Raw genomic sequence first — 20,953 nt, forward strand, 5'->3', positions numbered from 1 at the left:
GAGAAAGGAAAAATGAAAACGGAGAAAGGAAAAAAGGGAAAAGCGAAAGGGAAAAAAAAAACCTTGAAGAAGAGGGTTGTGCCAAGCTAGCGGCAGCAGCAGAACAAGCCCTGCCCAGCGCACGGACCAGCCCGGGCCGGGGCCGCTGTCGCTGCCGGTGCCGGTACCGGTGCGGCGCCGCCCGGGGCGCGGGGCGGGAGCGCGGGGCGGGGCGGGGGCGGAGGGGCGGGCACGGGGCGGGCCCGCACGCAGGCGCGGTGGGAGCCCGGGGCGCCCCACGCGGGCGCTCCCAGAGCCTCGGCGGCGGCGCCCGGCTCGGTAGCGAGGGGGGCGCTGGCCGGGGCCGGGTGGGAGCCGGAGCCGCGGTAGGGCCATAGGCGCCGCAGGAGAAGGGCGGTAGCCGCCGCGCCCCGCTCAGCTCAGCCGCGCTGTCTCCGCCGCTCGCCCCGCTGCCATGGGGTAGGGGGCGGCGGAGGCGCGGGGGGACGCCGTCAGGCTGCGGCCGCCGGCGGAGCGCGGAGCGGCGCTCCGCGGTGCTGGGTGGCGCGAGGGGCAGCCGCGGCGGGGCTGGCGCGGCAGGCCGGATAGGGGGGGCTGCCCCGGTGCGAGCGCGGCGGCGGCAGGCGGAGAGATGATCGCGGAGTTGTTGAGCAGCGCCCTGGGGCTCGCCCTGTACCTCAACACCCTGGGCGCCGACTTCTGCTACGATGACAGGTAGGGCGGGGCGGGGCCGGGCGGGCGGGGGTTGCCCACCTGCCGGCAGCGTGGTGGTGGCGGCCGCTCCCCTCGGGGTGCCCGGGGCGGCGGGGGAGGGTCCCGGCGGCTCCTCGGCTCCGGGTGGCCGCGGCGGCGCTCGCCGCTCCCGGGGCTTTGACAGCTCCCACGCGGGCTCGGTCCTCTCCGGCCGTCCCCAGCGGGAAGGGACCCGCGGCTTTAACTTCGCCTGTCCTGGGCTCGTTCCACATGCGCGGTGTCGCCCGGGCGGCGGGATGTCCGGCCGCCTCCCGTTCCCCCCGCTCCGCCGGGACCGAGCCCCGCGCGGGAAGTTGCCGTGCGCTGTCGGGCTCCTCCGGGCGGCCGCGGGGACCGGAGCCCCGCCGACGGGGAGGGAAACAGCCGCCGCTGGGCTGGGCTGGGCTCCCTGCCTGCTCCTTTCCTGAGCGTACCTGCCTTCGGAAGGTGCTGAAAAGCGCTGTTAGCAGTCGGCGAAAATTCCAATTTGTGCCTTTTCCGCTGACTTAATCTGATCACAATTAAAGCAGATGCATAATTAAAATGTATTAGGGAGAACAGCACGCCTGGCTAAACTTATTAACCGTCCTGGGGTGTTTCATGCTCCATTGGAATTAAACCATCCAAAAAGTGAGCACGGATTGACTTTGACAGCTTTTCATCAGCCTCTCTCCTCTGTGGCGAGCGACCGCCTCCCCTGGGCGCGGGCGGGCAGCTGCCTGCGGGTCCGCGGCGCTGCTCGCTCTGCCGAGACCGTGCTGTTGGTGGGGATCCTCCGAGGTGGCAGCAGCCGGCCGTCCCGCCGCCTGGGCGGCGTGGAGGGAGAGGAGGGGTGCGTGTGTGTGTGTGCACGAGTGAGCGCCTCTGTGTGTGTGTACGGTGGGTCCCTGCTTCCTGGCTGAGGTTCGTGGAACCGGCCGGCTCCCCGAGCAGCTGTCAGGCAGGGTTAGTGCCTTGGAGCTTTTTGCGTGAGAGGAGGAAGGCGAGGAAACAAGGTGAGGATAAGGGATGCGCTTGGGAAGAAAAATGTTGCAGGATGAGCGGAACTTCCCGGTGCGCTGATGGCATGTGAAAGGGTCAGTTATGTCTTTGATTAGGTATTTGCCTTGGGAAATAACCTGCCTGTCCTGGACTCAATTAGTTACTAAACTTGGAATTTTCCTCCCTTATGCCGTATTACGGTGCACCTGCTGTGTTTAAGGATCTGTCACCGCCTCCAGAATACGCCGCCCCCCCCCATTTTCAAGGGTTGCTGCTATTAAACCTATTATGCTCGAAGTAAATGCCAAGTGGTAGTCCTGGTCCAGGTCTCCGTCTGGGAACAGTGTCAGCCACAGAATGTGGCAATTCAGGCTTCAGTCCTTCAGGTCATTTACATGCACTTGAAGCCTCGTGAAGCAATTAAGTGGGGTTTTTTTAGGTTTCTGTGAGCCTTCTAATTACCTACAATGATTTTTCTTAAACCTATTTTAACATTTCAAAACTTCATTTACAAACAGTAAAAGAAAAAAATCTGTTATCCTGAAATGCAAGCTCTGAGTTGGATCAGTGGAAAGCAGTGAATATTTTGACACACTGACACTATTTTAAACCCGCTTGTTATAGTTGAGAACTGCAGGAGTTGTGGAATATTTACATAACCCTAAGTAGCATATGTTGCAATACTTAGGCAAAACTGGGCTGTTTAAGGGCATGCTTATAAGCCTGTCCTGCAGGCCAGTGCAGATTGGCTAGGCATAGAAAGCAATTTGAAGTACTGCCTGGTGTTACTGATGTGGAGGTCAAGGTTACTCTTGATCTTGCCGGAGTGTGCTTTAATGCAGTTAGAAAATAGTGATTTTTTGAGAGTCATCTCGGAAAGGGTGGAAATGATAATCACACGCTGTCTTTGCTAGTACTAATCGCAGACTATTTAAAAGGTGTGCTAACATACTGCTTTGTTTATGTGTTTACCTCCTAACTAAATAAAGTACTTCTCGTCATTGTAACTAAGATTTAGGCATTCACTAGAGTGCTCTGAAAGCCAGTTAATGGCATTTCTCTACTCAGGGTCATCTAATTAGGATGTTTTTCAACTGCAGCACTGGAAGGGGCAAGGCAGAAATGGCTGTTGCGTGCTAGTAATTGTTGAACTAGAAAGGGTTATCTACTCAAAGAGGCAGGCTCTCAGACCCAAAGTATTCTTTTAACTGTAATCACAGAATCTTGCTGCCCCGCAGGAGCCGGCTTGAAACGTAACACTAGAAAAGGAGGTCGATGCTGGAGCTGCAGGACACAGCCCTCTATGTGGGAGATGGATCATGCTACTAACTTTAAGTGAATCAAGATTGTGCATTTAAGCTGGGAACCTGCAATGTTTTGTTTCAGGAGGGCAGCATATTGCCATAGCTTTTTCTGCTTCCTTTGCCATTATATTGAAATTACATCAGACTGTTCTTTTTTTAATATAGTGATCAAGCTTACTATATAAAGGGTGTCTGTAATTGCTTTCTGTATTTTTTTTATGTAGGTTGGGTAAGATTAAGGGGCATCGTAAAAACTTCTTATAGCAAAATCAATTTCCCAATGGTAAAACTTAATATTTTAGCGGCTGCACGGCACCAAACCAAAGTCTGTATGGACAGTGATATAACAAACTTGCTTGTAGTCTGGGGTTTATGACTCTATATCAAAGGATTCAATATTTTACTTCCCACCGTTCACCCAATTAAACTGAAATTGAATGAATTTAAAGCCTGAGGAAGTTGAGTAAGCAAATGTATACATTCTTACTTTTCATCATTAGTCTGCCTAACTTCTTTCTGGCTAGACAGATATGTGGCATGTACCTAATCAGTGCAAACATGTGATCTTTTTGATTAATTGATTTATTGATTACTCTGAGTGAAAGTAACAGCCTCTAAAACCGAGAGCCAGTGTAAAGAAGAAACAATTTTTTTTTTTCTGTGGACCTAGAAAACACAAGCTTTTGTCACCCTGTTCTCTGCTACTGTAATTCTCACAAACAGCCGTGATATTTCCTAGTTACATGTGTAGATTGTTAGAGGGGCATTCTGCTCCCCAACTCAAACCCTCCTTGTTCATCTAGGAACAAAGAAATGTATTTTTTTCATTCTTTTAGCTTATTTGTTTTATTTGAAGCTGGATGCTGCATGCAGTAACCCGGAAGAAGAGATGAATGCCTGAAGAGGGGGGGAAATATTTAGATGTTGGTCTAATGCTGCAGTGAGCTCACGTTGCTTGTTAATAAAGGTTTATTTATTGCTGAGCAAAATCATCTTGGAACTGATAACAAGGGGTAGGGAAAAATGCAATTTCCATTCCTGCGGATGTATTGAAGGTCTTGCTTGTTGCACTGCGTTAAATCCAGCTTCTTGACAGATTAAGGGGGGCTAATCTCTGCACATGCAGTTCTTGTTTCATGCTAATATCCACCAGTATTACAGGAGGGAAACCCATTGCTGCAATTAGGCTGACACACCCGCGTAATTATTTTTCCCTGCCATTTAAGCGCCCCTAAAAGTAGACAATTTGACCTGTGGGTGCCTTGCATTGAAGTTGTAGTTCTTCATGTGACCTGTGCTAAATGAGACAGGTCACTGTCAGTTTATAGCTGGGGTGTGGAAGATTTAGTGCTATGCGTATCTGAGGTCACGCATTGCTACAGCGAACACGTCAAAAGCAACTCATCCATTGAGGTGTTCCTTCCTACTTCCAAATGTCAGAAGAAAGGCATATTTTAAGGAGAGCGTTAGCAGGAATTTTTAACCTTGAGTGATGTATTTTCTCTCTGGCACACTAACAGAATTGGTGCTCTGGAAAATATGTACAGATTTGTCTGTCTCCCTGTAGCACTCTTCTGTGAGATTTGGTAGCACTGACGAACTTTCTCTAGCTTGTGCCGCATTTTATTTAGCGGACCTGAATGGCGCAGGCTGGCTGATGGTAGAAAATACCTGACAGCCTTGTTTCAAAGTTGCAGGGCAGTATTGCAAACTGCGTTGAAGAAATCCTGATAAAAGCCTTCGCCATGTATCGTCAGACTTGCATCGTTTAAAAATAGGCTGAGCCCGTGCACATTCGACGGTACCTCTGTTGGGTCTGCCACATGAGATTTAATCTAGCAAGTGACCCACATACGTGCACTAGAAGAACAAGTACACTGGGGAAAATTGCTTGCCATCTGTCTCCTTGTTGTGTGTGCGTATATTTGATTATTAATTTACATCTGTGATTTTTATGGTCCCTTTTTGTCATCTACTCTCAATTTTTCAGCTCCGAGTGCACCTCTGCAGTAGCTTTCAGTAGATCCCGTTTGCAGGTGGCTGCAATCTTCTGAATTCCAGCGGGGGGGGCTGGTGGTGGGGAAAAGTGGGGAGGTGGGGACTTGTGTGCTTTCTCTGTGGTGTTTTCCCTTTGTCCCTCCTGTTGCATCTTATGTGCTAATTTCAAATTACCGTAAAGTTAATTTGTATATGAAACAGGGGCTTTAGTCCAGAAAAGGTGCCTGAGTAACTGAGTCTACGTAGTTTTGTTACTGTAGTTGAGTATCAAACAAGCGAACCAGTAACCGATTAGATAATGTGATGAACCTGTCATGATAATAGTCTATTAATATGATACCAGTTCCATTTTTAAATGCTGAACATCATCTGAAAATATATTTTTCTTTTGATTTTAAAAAGCATTTCTGCATAAAAAATTGTGTTGAATGAAACACTTTGATCAAAATGTGAAATCTTATTTTCATCAAAATAGTGGTGGTTTTTTAGTGGAGATGCTGTAGTAGAGAGGTTTTTGGAAGCAAAAAAGAAATTATGTCCCCGCAGGCTTTATTTTAAGATTCTTGTTGCATATATAACACTAACGTAAACCGTGTCACTTCTGGTAGCTGGTTCAGAGAATAAATTCATGACTACTAGCAGATGGAGAGTCTCCCTGAGTCACTGACGGGATGCGCCTCATCTGCAGGAAGTTTCTCCAGCACACAATGGACTTACAAATTCAAATGATCCACTTTCTCCAGCATGTCCCATATGTATTCCAGCTGCACTTCTGAATCCTTTAAGTTTGCCAGAGTGAAAGTAGCTTAAAAGGCTCAGAAGCCTCTCATCTCAATTTGTTAACCATCTGATAGCTGCAAGAGTGCTGAATTAGAGCTCCTTTGCCTCCCTCATCTGGAAGTTTGCCTTTCCTGTGTTGTTGGCTGCTAGGACTTATTTTTTTTTTTTTTCTCCTGTGAAGTTGACTGAAGCAGACTTTGCTGTTTGTTTATGGAATTTCTTTCTTTAGCTGAAATATTTGATGCTGAATCTGTAGATGCAAGCCTGCTGGCAACCTGTGGTGAAAGTTGCTCCAAACGTACAGTTGGAGAAACAGACTAAATCTGAAGACAGAGATAAAGATGCTTATTCTTACTGTTACTTATGTAAAAGCGAATCTGTTCTTTGGGCCAATGTTTATGGTTAGATTTTTTTCATTTTTATTTCTAAATATTTTATAGGCTTGACACAGCTTTTGATTTAATTTTCTTTTTGAAAAAGAAATCTTTTTAGACCGTCCATTTTCCTCAATATTTTTTTCATCCCTAATTTTTATCTGAAATTTGAAAGATGCAAGCATTTTATCTGGAGATCTGAACCCTAAGCTGAAAGTTCTTTGTTCTCCGACAGTTCGGCCCTCAGGGTATTAAATTAATTTTGGGATTTCTCTTGATTGTGGAAGTCTATTGTTTGCCTTTGAGGCTTGGCAACCTTTGAACTCCCTGTGCTTTCCCGCTTGGGGTGGCTGATCTTATAAACTCTCCTTATCTTCCTTTAAGGTAGGAGCTTGTTCTGTGGGGAGGTTATTTATGTCAGGGTGGCAGTAGGATTTCGTTTCACTTCTAGATCAGGTTCTTAGGTCATATTCCTGCAGTTTCAGGATAGTCCTCTAGACTTGAGATATTTCTGTTGTTTGCACAGGCGGTCCCTCCCCAGTAAGAGAGAGAGGGTGTAAATCCTGTAATTTCTTTCCTAGCTTCACCCTTTGCAGAAATTTGTACTAAACTATTTTTCCCCAAAGGTCAGCCCATCGCTGAATGAAACTCAAAGAGCCAGAGGAAACTGATTTTGAGAATCACACTCTAAATATTCCTTAACATTTTGACTCTACTGCCCAGTTTGCTACTTCGGGACTGTTGAAATATGTCGTGGACCTGTGAATGGCTCGTAACAGGCATCTCCAAAGTCAGCAGTGTGTGCTTTGGCTCTGTCTTCGGAGGATGCTTCAGCCTAGCACAGGGTTGCTGTTGTTCATATATGACAGCTTATTGTGAAACAAAGAAACACGCTGGATCACCGGGGCGGCAGCAAAGGATCAAGTAATCTGTCAACCTCTCTTTTACCTCAAGGAAAAAGAAAGCCAGTAAATCAGACCCTTTGAAGCTGATGAAACTTGGCCACCCAGCCTCTGTCACCGGGGATGGCTAGTCGATGTGCTCTGATGGTCTGCCACCCCAGCCATTCCCTGTCTTGTTAAGCTTCAAGGAGGAGAAAAAGTAAAAGTGGCTTCCTTGAATACTAATCCTTACGTTCCTTAGGACACTGTGAATTACTCTGTTATTCTTCATTGTCCTATTAGCTTCATGAGGAGATTTTTCAAGAATAGTGGGAGGTTTCAGTTGGAGGTAAATAATGATCCTTTATTGTCTTTGTATACCTTCTTTCCTTCATCTCTTCATCTTTTTAACTGCTGTTTGTTTTATTGGAAATATTGTGCTTTCATCATAAGCTGTTTTGTCTTTTATATCTTAACTCTTTTGATTATTTTTTTCCAGTGGTTTATTCAAATGGCCCATACTTCTGCTTCAAAAACTGTCAAAAATCAGGCTAACCCCTGAAAACTCATGTAGGTGTATATACCATCACTGTAGTAAATAGAATAGTGGATTTTTATATGCCTAAAACTTGACACCAAGTCTTTTTTGGCATCTGTCTTCCAACAGAGAGCTGGACAGGCTTCCCATTAGTCTGCCGCAAAGGCTCCTTAATTTATTTGCAGGGTCTGTGTTGACTGCCTGGGAGTGCTTCCTCCTCGCCAGGAGTTAAGCACATTGGCCTCAGCATCACTCCAGGTCCCAGCTGGCCCGGGAAGCCAGAGACTGACAGGTAATTGAATGAGGATTTTCCACATGATGGTATGAAGCATTACTGCTAGATGACTGGACTGGTCTCTGGCATCCCCTATTATTCACCAACCTGTCAGCAGACCCAAAAAAACCTGCCCTGACCTCTGACCAGTGGTTCAAGGGAGGACAGGTTTTTTTCTGAATTTAGCATCCTGTTTCCAGGATGAGGTTTTCTGAACTTAGCATTACTATAGGCTTTTACTAATGACAGGATTGTATGATGGTTTTTTTAACTCCTATGCATTTTAGTTAGCTAGTCCAGTATTAGTTCAGGGGAGCAGCACAGTAATTTGTAGCAGAACTATTGCTGTAAAGTCTCTGCCAGTGCCTGGATGTTATTTTCGTTCAGCTTGGTAATTTGCGTACTAAAATCCTAAAAAAAGGACTTGAACTCTTGAAACAGGGTCATGACTCAGTGACCAAAATTGTCATGGAAACAAACCCACTCAGCAGGAGCCTAAATCATTCCTAGATCTCTGTCCTGTCTTCCTTTCCTACCTCTGTGGCTTTTAAAATATAACAGTTAATAACTAGTGCTGGGCCCAGGAACCAGGCTCCAGCATGCCCCTTCCTCATGGCTGCAGAACAACCTGCACCCTATGCTTAGGACACCCTTCTGGTTCTGGAAACCCGTCTTTGAGCCCTCTCAAATACCTAAATAAAAGATAAATACATCACAAGTGTCTATCTGCAGTCCCAAGTTAGAGATAGCATTTCATTTCTGCACCCAGCGTTTCCAATTGCTTGGCTACCTGCTCTGAGTAAGTGCAACTTTAATTTTTAATTGCTTTTCTAAGAATTTTCTCTCCTTCTGATGCAAGGGGATGTAGCTCGGAGTTGGATGGCTCTCTGTGAATGAGACACTTTGCTTTAGGAGCCAGTACTTGGCTGATAAGTGCGTAGGCTTCCAACATCGTGGTGCATCAGGAGTGCCTTTACAGCATCTAGCCTCCAACTTACATGCGGGAATATTTCTCAGTTAGGCTGTTTAAAATAGCTCTTAGGTTTTGCTCAGTAACTATTGAAGCTGGTAATGGTTATTTACCTTGGTATTAAAAAACCCTGCATGTATGAGTTCCAATGTATGGGTAAAGCAGTAAGAGGGACTGTTTACAAGGGGTAATGGTTTTAAACTGAAGGAGGGTAGATTTAGATTAGATATTAGGAAGAAATTCTTCACTGTGAGGGTGGTGAGGCACTGGAACAGGTTGCCCAGAGAAGCTGTGGAGGCCCCATCCCTGGAAGTGTTCAAGGCCAGGTTGGATGGGGCTTTGGGCAACGTGGTCTAGTAGAGGGTGTCCCTGCCCATGGCAGGGGGGTTGGAACTAGATGATCTTTGAGGTCCCTTCCAACCCAAACCATTCTATGGTTCTGTGATTCTAAATAGTCTTCCACTGAAAATAGTCTCCTTAAGTTGATGTTTGCAGTGGTTTTAAGGTGACAGAATTACTTTGTGTGTGTGTGTGTGGGGAAACCAAGGCACTGGATGTTATCCATTATAAAGATCTTTAAGAATTAATGCTGGTACCAGGAAAATAAACGTTTCTGTACATAGGGTTCAGCCAAGCCCCTTGTTGTGGTGTGTCACAGTTAAAACCAAGCCCCCAAATCCACCCAACCAACACCAAACTGTCTGGTTTTATCAAAGAGCCCCTTGATGTGGCTTCATCCAGATTCCAACAGGAGATGAAAGACTTAATGAGGAGACAAGCACCTGTGTAAGAAAGATTGGTCTGTTGAAGCTGCCTCTAGAATGTAGGCAGGGGTGGTCTGCCCCGTCATCATTTAAACACTAAATATTCAGTGTGTGGCTGGTCTCTGGTTTGGACCATGAGTCTCACGGTGATTTCCCTGTGCCTGCCTTCCAGCCTGGGGTGTTTCTCTGAGGTGTGTTTTAGCAGGCTCAGAGTTCAAGTTGCTATAAGTGCTGTAAGTGAGGACATGAATTGTCCAATTGAAGTTCTTTATATATTCATGTCTATACATTTGACAGGCTTTTAGTAGGCACTTTGAAATGAAAGATGCAGTTCACTGGATTATAAAGTAATAGGTCAGCATCTTGGAGGTATCATGGGGAGAACTAGAACTCCTAATCCACAATATTTTTATTTTCTGCAAATGACTAATTTGTTTCAGGTCTCTAACATTGAAATCTTGAAGTGGGAGTTCATTCTGAAAATCAGCCACTGCTGGGACTTTTGATTTTGGTGTCCTGTGTATGTGTGGTTTGGTGCCATAATTTTCAGAGTGTGTTTTTGACAGTGGACCTTTGAGAGGGCACAGAAGGAACTTGCTGCCCAACGTGGGAAGCAGCACGTTAAGTGATATACTTAAAAGTCTGCTTTTTGAAGCAGGCGGTGCCTTTGTCTTTATAGGCTGTTTAGTGTTGTTTCTCCTCTGCAGGCTGCTCCTGTTGGTGCTTTTAGCCTTTATGTGATATTGTAGCACTACGGTAACAGACTGTTCTTGGTTTCATTTTACAGCTTGACAGCGTTCCTGGGTTGGGATCAGTTATATTTGGCTGGCTCCTTTGTTTGGGTGGACTAGTGCTCGGGCTACTTTGAGACGGGGATTAGGTCCAGTTGGAAATTCAGATGAGATGCCATTAGAGTAGCTTTCCTAACCCCAAATAACACTGGGGATTTTTCTTACTGAAGTGGAAGGAGCCCATGCTGCCTTGAGTGTGACTGTGTGGGTGTAAGAATCCACTTGTAGATGTTGTTCTGTAGGTTATGAGCCTTCTGCTATATACTCTTTTTTTTTTTAATGCTTCATGCGCTTTTAAAAATAGATTTTTTTTTTCTTTTCGAATAAAAATATATTTGAAGGAATGCTATGCCTTGCCATATCCTCTCATTTCCAACAGTTATGTCAAGATGAAGGTACTGTCATGCCTTCTGTTGTACTTGATACTCCATTTATTTGATTTGACTGCTTAGTGTGGCAACAATGTTGATTGTTTTAATTATTTTAATAACAAGATAAAGAAGAAATTTGGCACAGAAGTGAGGCATAGACTCAAAAATGAGACACTGTCTTAAGAAGCCTTATTTTGTGTGCTGATATGTCAGTTCTCTGGATACTGCTAAAATAAGAAAAATATTGAAGTCTTGGATTAAGCCTTTCTCTATTGGCCTGAATGTCCTTGTTGGTGCCAGAACTTAACCAGTGAATCATCTTGGGCAACTCTCTGAAATAATTTGTGAAGCTTTGTTTGGAAGCTTGGCTTGTGGGTCTCTAGCAAGGCCACTGTCATTCTGCCATCCTTTCTTTGACCTTCCATACCTCCTCCCAACTGCTATGCCAAAAAGAAACACCATGTGGTTCGTGGGAAGATATTTCTAGGTATGGTATGCATCTAGCTGTATTTCTTTGCTGCAAAATCTTGAATTATAATGAGAACTTCCTTGTAATAAATTCCATGAAGCTTCAGTGTATGTGCTTCATTTTGTTCAATTTCAGTTGTGCTTGAGGTAACTTCTAAAGGTTATTTATTTATTTTTCCCAGGACGAAAAGGAGGATTGGTCTTGTGAAATTACTGTTAGTTGCAGAAGAAAATTTTTATCTTTTTTAATTAATTATTTGTAATTAAACTTCTGATCTTTTACATTTTTATAATTAAAGCAGAAGAAAACTTAGGCTTTTTAAAAGCACTTTGATCTGAATTTAGGCTCCAGTGCCAAAAAAATAATTTAAATGCTGCATGGCTGTATAAATAAAGTTTGCTGAAAGAAAAAGTACTAAGAGAATGATGAAAAAATTTAATCAAATAAAATAGCATTTTTGTGTGTAGCAGCTTTCATTTTGTAGCACAAACAGTTCTTTATAGCTTCTTTGTAGCACCAGTATACTTGAATGAATTTTCTATTTGTGTGAAAAGACATAGCTGTATGTTCTATTCCATTTCACAGTACGTTACTCATCTCTTGTATGTAAATCACTTGGCTTGTTAAAAATGGTATTATTTCTCTTTAATAAACATCATGCTTCTGGAGGGTTCTCAAAATGCAGATTTGCTTAGAAGATTAAAGACTTAAGTATGGGAAAAGGCCACAAAGAAAATGGTTCCTCACATTGGCCTCATGCTAGAAGAGCAAAACCCAAGCTGGTTCACTCCAGAGTACCATCTACGCTGCCGTTTGCTGCCAGGCACATTCATGCTCTTCCCGGGCTCTGAAATGACTGCTGAAATCAGCTCTGCACCAGCGCCGCGTAGCTTCAGCGAGCCTTGTGGAGCACTATGGTTGTGGTGATGTGGCTTATGGAGTATGGCTGGCAGGCGGAGCTTCGGATGAAAGCCTTCTCCACCCCAACAGACCTGGGGCTGTGTGTCTGGATGTACCCCGAGATACTGTGCAAGTCATTACATCTCATACTACTTCTGCTTCCTTTCTCCCTGTTTCTGCTCAGAATGTGATTGAAAGCTCTTGGCAGCCGAAACCACATCTTTAGAAGGTCTATTACATTGGTTGGCTCAGAATGCCTTGAGGTTTGATAAGGGCATCTGGCTATCTTAAAATGATGGTTTGGCCCTAAAGGGAAGTTTAATGGAAGTTGCTTTATATATTTTCCTCTTCCCATAGAATTGCTAGATGGATGCTGTTTAGCCAGAGCAGGTTAGCAGCGTTTTTTCTTGAGTGTTATCCACTGTAGCGTTGTACTCATTTTTAATTAAAAAAAGGTCTCTCTAACTCTGTTTTGACTAATGTTGAATGAGTAGGTTTATGTGCATTCAAAAAGAGAACCCTGAATTACCTGGATTAATGATGGACTTAGGTATTTGGAGCTTTGTGCCTGGCTGGTACAGGGTTAAAACCAAAAGGAAGGATTGAATGTCCGGGGAGCAGGAAGCTAGCTGGTCCTCTGGAATTTAGAGCCTGCTTTTAGCACTTGACAGAGAAAATAATGTGAGGATATTAACAAAAAAGTTGATGTTTGTAACCAAACAAAACTGATTTGCTGAGGTACAATAAAGCTGTGAGAGATTTTGCAGGAAACTCTTCTCCTCTAGGGGACAGTCAGCTCTTTCGGTTTTGGTTTGTTTTTTTTTTTTTTTCCTAAATGTTCCAATTTCAATCAATATGTGCAATCCCTTCCGAAAACAGTTAAAGGCCACCTTGTTTAGGGGCTAGGGGAGTGTCTGGTGAGATGAGGGAAGGATCCCACAAAGAAGAAAGGCCTGAAGGAATATTGACTTTCGCCTGGTTGTGTGCCACATACCTAATCTGCCAGCCTGTGATACTAATAAGTATTAATATTTGGTATTTACTCTTCTGAAAAAAACGATAAAAATACCAACTGTGTAGGAATATCTGTAGCATTTTGTCCATCTGACGCTAAGATACGTGCTTGAACTACTGCAGTTCTGAGCTGTTGCCTTGATGTATATGGAATTTGGCTAGTTTTGCAGGAAAAAAGGCTGCTGCTCTTTATTTTACTCTAGATCTCAGTGCTCCTTGGGGATAGTATTGGAGAAGGAGTCTTGTCTAAGCAGGAAAATTGGATAGTACAGGTCTGCAGATACCATGGTGATGAATATGATATACATATCTCGAAAGGCTCTGATGCACTAGCTTGAAGCAAGGTACCACCCTGTTATGCACGGTTTCCAGAAATTACATGCTGTGTGTGATGTTTAAGTCTACCAACTTGGCTCTGTGCTTGACTTGTTCTAAACATCTTGCAGACCAAAATTTGTAGATTTTGTTGAAGATCCCTCTATTGTAGCTTATTATAGGCAAGGAGTTTCAGTTTATGTTCGTACTATGCTAACTGTTAATGATGTGAAAAAGTGTATGAGCTTATTTTACAGCAAAAGGTTTAAAACTCAGTTTCTTACAACTGAATCTTAATGACACAGTACCGTTTTCTGAATAAGTAAAATGACTCTGAAGCATGCAAATCAAGAACTAACACACAGGTAAAATATAAGTAAGGAAAAACTTACACGATTCCAGAATAAACAGTATTTTATTAATGCCTCTGCCTCATTCTTTCTGTAAATATTTAAGAAAAATCTGAATGACTTGGATGAGAATTTTCAGCAATGACTAGGATTAAATAAGTTTATTGAAATTGTATTTCCTTCTAGTCTAGTGTAATTTAGACAATTCTGCTTAAAAGTATAAATTGCAGTGGATCTTAGTGTGGGCAAGGGTGTAGCACAGTATGAGTGATAGCTGAATGTTTTTGCTTGAACAAGGGCAATGAGAACACTTTATTTTGCATACCTCTTTCAAGATAAGAAATCGTGGGGAAACATCTGTGTGTAGGGTATGAAAATGCACAACATTATACTTTTATATGCTGCTATACATGGCTGAAAAGATACTAGTGGGAGTGGAGAGTATTTGTTTTCCATCCTTACTTTTCATGGACTGAAATCCTGTATAAAATGTGTGAGGTAGCAGAGCACAGTCCTGTTAAGGAAGAGCGGATACTGTGGTAAGTCTTAGCTTGAACCTGCAATCATACCAGTTAGTCCTTCACCAGGAGTAAGTGAGGACACTTGTAGAATAAGCTGCTGAAAGAAGGCTGCTTATCATGCTGTATTTTGTATTGTAAAATGGAAAAGAGCACTGTTCATAACAAGACAGTTGCATTTAATATGCTTATTTAATTACACATATAACAGACATTTTTCATCTTATCTGTACTTGCAGTGCTATCTTATGCCTGCACCAACAATGCAGGTCATGGAGGGACTGAAGGGATGGACCCTGCAATCAGTGAATCTTCCAACAGAGTGATTAAATTAGTATCAAATTATGCTCTTGGGAATTTCTAAGCTCATAAATATGGTAAGCAGTATGGTAATCAGAAAAAGCAAGTTGCTTTTTGTATTCAAAGAGTCTTTGTTTCTTTAGTCATTGTTCTGAATTTCAGCAGGAACTCTTGTGCAGCAGTAACTTCTATGGTTTTACTTTCTGCAGCAAAGGATCTCTGTTGACTTTGCAATTTTGGGGTTTCCTCTTTTTTTTTTTTTTTTTTTCTCTGCTGAAGGTTAGAAGAGAGCTACTTGGGTCACCTTACACTATCCATGCTAAATAAAACTAAATGAGGAAGCAAGCGCAGAGATTATATTTCAGCTATTGCTTCAGGAACTGACTAAACCTTGATTTAATTGAATTCAATTTAGATTGGTTGAATATTGCTGCTGTTGTAATTAAAGAAAGAAAACTGCAGCTAACTAATCTGTTTTTCTGTATGTCTCTTATACCTGCCTGAAACGTATTCATTTTTGAAGTACAAATGAACAAGCAAACTCTCCAGCTAAGCGAATTCAGTGTTTGTGCCTAGATGATTATGCATTAACTATTTCATGCTTATTGGAATGGAAAAAATGAGCAGATTGGAGAGGATGAATAGCCTGCTTAGGAATATCCAAGAAGGAGAAAAAAATATGACCTAATAATCTGCTTTAGTGATGATCCGTTTATTGTGTCCTAACTTAGTTAAGGTCAAGATAAAAGTAAATAATTTTGTAGGTCCTATATGTCAGTAAGAGATAAAATGGTAGTGTATGCCTCAGCTTTGCAGCTAAGACTTCAGTTTTAAAAGTGCTCGGACATGTGTTCAGCTTTTCAGATGTAAATAGTCCCATTAGATGAAATCTGGGTCCAACTGGAGTCAATGGTAAAACCTGTGGCAATTTAAATAAGGCTAGAGTTTCATGAATGAGTTCAGTGAGACTACTTGTATACATAAAGTTAAACACATGGCTAAGTGTTTGCAGGATAGAGGGCCTGCAAGGATACGAGAATAAGACCCTTGCCATGCAGTTTGAAGTCTGACCTGTCTTGCTGTTGCATGATGGAGAGCCGCAGCGAGGAAGTAGGTGAACCTTTTGGGCATAAACAAACACAGAGTATATAAAACATCATAAATAACTACAATTCATAAAACGCTTGGTTGGTCCTAAATAATGAAGCAGTGAAAATGTTTATGGGCTGTGCTTGTTCTTGTAATATATTTTTATTTTATATTTTTTGGCACAAATGCATGTAAGGAATTAGTATCGTTATTATGTTTCATTATTCAGAAGAACTTAGTAGTGGGAGATGCTTCCTTTTGGAAGGAGAGGAGCCTAAAATAGAAGTTACAGGCCAGCTCCCTTCCCCTCCCCCCTGTCTACTACTCAGTCATAGGAGTCATACAATATTTGATAATTCTGTCAACTGTTTTAGTCATCATGTCTATTAACTACTTAATTTAATATCATGCTTGGTAAAGAAACACTGTGGGTATTATCGTAACTGTGATGGTTCTCACCATCTGAGGCTCTCCCCTCCAGATGTTTCACTGGTTTGCAAATTTGATTTGGAGCTGCTTGTTTAGCAAAACAACTGTCACATACACTAACAGATCTCTGTCCCTCTCTTTGTGCAGAACATCTTTGCAGAACCTACTTTCACGTTTCTTGGCGAGAAATATTATTTGGACGACTGCCCCCTTAATCCTGTGAGATTTAGATAAGTGCAATTTTCCAGGTTTTTGAGGGAGTCCTAATTTACATTTCATAACACACACACAACCAAGCAATTAGCATGAAGTCTTATGGCAGCCTGACAGTCCTTTGTGCCTATGGAAACAGTTACACAATAGTGCATGTGCAAATAATGTTATCAGGTGCCCTTTGTGCGTGCTCACCCACCTTACCTGGAGCATACTAAAAAGCTGCAGCCTAATTCTCATTTAAACTCAGCCTGCTGTATTGTATGATGAACTTGCATAAAGAAAGAAACATTGAGATCTTAAGAAAATAATAGCTACTATTCATTCTTTTAAATGACTTCATTTTGGCATGCTGTCACAGCTATTTTTGTCTCTGCATGGCTTTAAATGCCAGTGATGGGAGGAACGTGACCCCCCAGGTGAAGTTAGATTCAGGCTGCAACCTTTCCTTTGTCTTTGCTCTCTCTCCTTACAGGTAGGTGCAGAACCTTGTCTCTTCTCCAAGTTGGAGACTGATATTGCCTATGTGTTTGGAGAACAGAGGAGAACTTGCCAGCTGTACTATCCTGCTGACTGTACAGTCTAGTTGTTGTGGAATAGACAGGGAAGACTGGGTGTAGTGGGCAAGTAGGAAAAAGGTAAAGCAGCAAGGCAGTAGGAGGTTCAGCAGTGGTACAAAGCTTTTCAGATAGTGTACACAGGTGTCTGGAGCAAATACTTTTTCACTTCTTAGTGTTTGTAGCTTTTAAGGTTTGAGGGGCTTTTGTTTCGGTCTGGTAAGATGCTGATTTAGTTCCATTCACTTCAGTTATATTATCCCACTGGGTAGGGAGTGGTACCTTAAGGTGCTTTCAGGAGCACTTGAGAAGAGATGTTCTGCCCCAAGGAGCTTTGGATTCAAAGGCATGGGAACAGCAATGCATGGAAAGGAGGCAGTGTATGCGTAGTGGTCCTGTGTGTTAGACTCCGTTGTGTTTGCAATGTTATGGTGACAGTGACGGAAGGTCTGGAGAAAGGAGAAGGCAAGACACGAGACATAACTGAGGGGTGAAATGAGATGTAGCCCTTGGTGGTTGTTAGGCACGTGGGATGCAGAAGATCCAAACCCAGTACAGAAACTGGGAGAGAAATTGCTCTCAGCGTGTGAATGCTGCTACTGCATTTGCTGAAAGAGACATTAACCCTAGATTTTGGCAGTCTCAACTGTTTCTGTTGTAGCAAGCCAGGCTGGGTCAAATTGCTTAAGGCAGGTATGGTTGCCTCACTGAAACAAACCTGAGATCAGTGACACCATCAGCACAGCCAACAGGTCTGAAAGGGGTAACTGCTGGCTGTGGAAGTGGGGATGAGCAATCGGTGCTGATAATCTGACCAGACGGTACCAGTGGAACCTGTCCAAAGAGGTCTCCGTGGATTTCGCTCCTGCCTTTCACGAGTTTTCAGCTTGTTCTTCTAACCTGTTCTCTCCCTGTCTCCCTGGGTGGTTTTCTCCTCTCGTGTTTCCTACAATGGAAAGCTAATAAGACATATACAGAAAACAGACGCTGGAACCAAAGTAGGAAAAATGAGCAATGGCTTGGTTAATAGAGTTAGGCCCATTCAAGGAGAAAGACACAATGTGGACTAAAAAAAGAGATAAATTGTTTGGGAAAGGAAAATGCATAAAACAACGTGGCTGAAGGCAGAGGCTGAGCTGTTGCAGTGCGAAAACTAGATTGCTGCGGAAGCCACGGTTTTGCGGCTGCCTTGTTTGGCTATTCCTCACACTACGTCCTAGTTTGGGACAGACGGCGATGATGCAAAGTGCTGCTGCTTTCAGCTGGTCCTTGCCAAGGCTGCTGTGTGGCTAATGAAGCGCTAGATTTTAACCTAGTCTTGGCAATGGCAGTTCTGGTGGAAGGCCAAGCTGAACTATCGGCAGAGACAATACTATTTTTAGGGCTCCGTATATGAAGAAATAGTTGATGATATGAAGCTATAGAAACTTTTGGAAAGTGGCACTGTGTCTTGTGCTTTCAATACTTTACTCTGAAGAAGTTTTCAAATCCCTCTCAACATGAGAATTGAGTGTTAATTTCAAACATAGCATTGCACTGCATGTGGCATTCATTTATTATGCCATTATTAGATTAAATGTTATGGAATAAACAAGTATTCTTTTTCATGTGTTTGCTTTGGTTATTGTTAGGGAAGACAAATGTACATCTTTAATACTGGGTAAATAGGCTTTTCTCTTTCTTTTTGAACTTCACCTTCTTTCCTACCATGTCTGCCTTAAAGGACAAAGCAAAACTTAATTTTTACATTAAAGAAGAAGTGATTTGTAAAGACAGATTATACTCCCAGGCCTCCAAGACTTGTGGTCTGAAACTGGAAACATAGCCACAACTAATGTATTCAGAGACCAGCTCAACGTGGAGTTTTACTCAAATGTTCAGTGGATGCTCTCAAGAATGTTGAACGAAACTTTAAAAATTTCCTGCGTTTCCCTTCATATTGCCTGACTTTTGATGCTGGCATGAGCTTGGTAGAAATGCATTATGTAATTAGACTGCTGTCAATTTATCGTGAAAAACAGAATAGTGGTAGTTCCCCCCACCTCCCTTGCTGGTTCATATATCTCCCCCTCTGATCCTAAACGAGGAAGAAAGTACTCTGATATTTTCATGTTGGCATTATATATTTTTTTTTAATATACCATTTTCTTAGATGGGAGGTATGCTTTAGAAGTGTTAACGGCCATGGCCTGTGTTCACCTTTAGCTGATCTGGCATTTTTTATCATACGTCTGTATTCTGTGCATGATGAGATCTGGGCTTTGTGCATAGTGACAGAAGTGGTCTCGAGCAGCCTGCTTGCACAGATGAGCCCGTAGCGACTGCAGAGGAGGTTGCCTCGTGCCTTGGCAGTACTGCTCTCACCACAGCTATTGGTCAAGGTGGTATTACGAAGCTTATTCAAGTGATAGGCATGTAATGGTAATATTCAGAAGGCAATAAGAAGAACTCTTCTACGTGAAAGTAAGAAAAGTATTGTGAGCATTCAGGAATGATAACGTTTTTCATAGCATGATTTCATCGCTTGCTTTGGTCTATAGTTAACTATCTTAAGTCCATGTGGCAATAATACTCTATTTTCACAAGGGTTTAATTGGAGTTTTGGAGACCATGCAAATATGAGGAGCAACTGCAATCTCTGTCCAACTTAGCAGAGGACTAAACCCAGGAAATAGTCCAGGGTGAGCGCTGACAAATGGGCAATGCATACTCTTGAGTTCCTCTGAGGTCTAAATATACTTGCAGAGCCTGAGCTGAAACATTGTTGTGTTTTTGCCTCAATGTTAATCTGAGTAACTTGGATTTAGGTATTTCTGGCATATTCTAGAGCTGTGACTCTGTCTTCAGGACAGACATAGCTAGAAAGCTGAGATGGAGACCAGTACCAAACTTAGTAAATGGCTTATTTGCAATATGGGTGGTTCAAAAGTATAAACTATATCCTTTCTAATTTACTATAATAACATGAGTTTTGAAGCAGTCGGATCTTTCAGGAGTTGGGTCCTCGCTATCTGAGAGACTATACAAGTAGAAACTGTCCCAGTCCTAAAGTGCTGCTTGTTCAGGCTCTTATTGTAGAACAAAAAACCCCACCCAAAACCAACATACTTCATATCTACCCCTGCCCATTTTTTATTTTACTTAGTAGGATTGCTTATATAAACCTAAACATTGGTATGGCTGTCTTATTTTTTTAAGAACATAAAAATCTTGGAGATTTTGCTCATGTTTTATTTCTGATTACTTCATGCTGTGGGTATTGATGAGGTAATGGAAATTTGGATCTGGAACGTTGGTGTGGGGAAAACAAATTATGTGCAATGTTTTTCATCAACCATAATTAAAGGAATGACTATTACAATCAAAATTAATTGCATTTAATAAAGGTTTGCTTTTGTTTTTTTGGTAATGTATCCGAGTCACACTCATAACTTTCCCTTCACGTTTCAGAAAGCTGTTGCAAAACTGTATTTTGCTTCTTCAGTGTACCTGTCTCTAGGAGAAAAGGAGATTCAGTATTTTATGAAGGTAGTTATATTTCTTAAATCACTGAACCAAAATGCAGTGGTTAATGTTAATAAATATTTACTTTGTTTTTAAGCTTGGAATGATCAGCAGTGCCACAAGCTAATCTGTGGATTTGCCCGAGGTGGTGTTGTGAGCCTTCAGAGTGATATATTTGAAGTTGCGCTCATCCATTGATTTACTGAATAAAATTTGCACGTTTAGCAAAGACCTGCCTATAGCCTTAGCTAGGTAGATAATCTTATGCTTTTTTTGAAGTGGTATTTTACGAAGTCTTTTCCCTTTTAATTGCTTTAACATTACTTTCTTCTATGTGTTGGGTTGGTGTTTTCTCTTTTTTTTTTTTTTTTCTCCTTCTTCCAGACCCAATCATCTAGTATTAGGAAAACTGTTGTTTTCAATGTCAAACAAACCTTACCAGAAAAAAACGTTGGGAACCAAAGCAGTTCCATATCATCATAGACCATGAACTGTGAAAGCAATGCAAGCGCAACTAATCTTGCATGTCGATATTAA

At 42.6% G+C, this 20,953-nt stretch overlaps 1 protein-coding gene across 2 annotated transcripts in view; it reads left to right on the plus strand.

Moving 5' to 3' along the window:
- Positions 1-309: 309 nt before the first annotated feature.
- The window catches only part of TMTC2 (transmembrane O-mannosyltransferase targeting cadherins 2), a 262,796-nt gene continuing 242,152 nt past the window's right edge, over positions 310-20,953 (plus strand). For both annotated transcript variants that reach the window (XM_054813137.1, XM_054813138.1), the window contains exon 1: positions 310-714. In XM_054813137.1, the coding sequence (XP_054669112.1) occupies positions 632-714 (83 nt within the window). In that variant the 5' untranslated portion in view covers positions 310-631. The remainder of the gene's footprint in view (positions 715-20,953) is intronic.

This window comes from Grus americana, chromosome 1 (assembly GCF_028858705.1).
Source record: "Grus americana isolate bGruAme1 chromosome 1, bGruAme1.mat, whole genome shotgun sequence".
Classification (NCBI taxonomy): Eukaryota; Metazoa; Chordata; class Aves; order Gruiformes; family Gruidae; genus Grus; species Grus americana.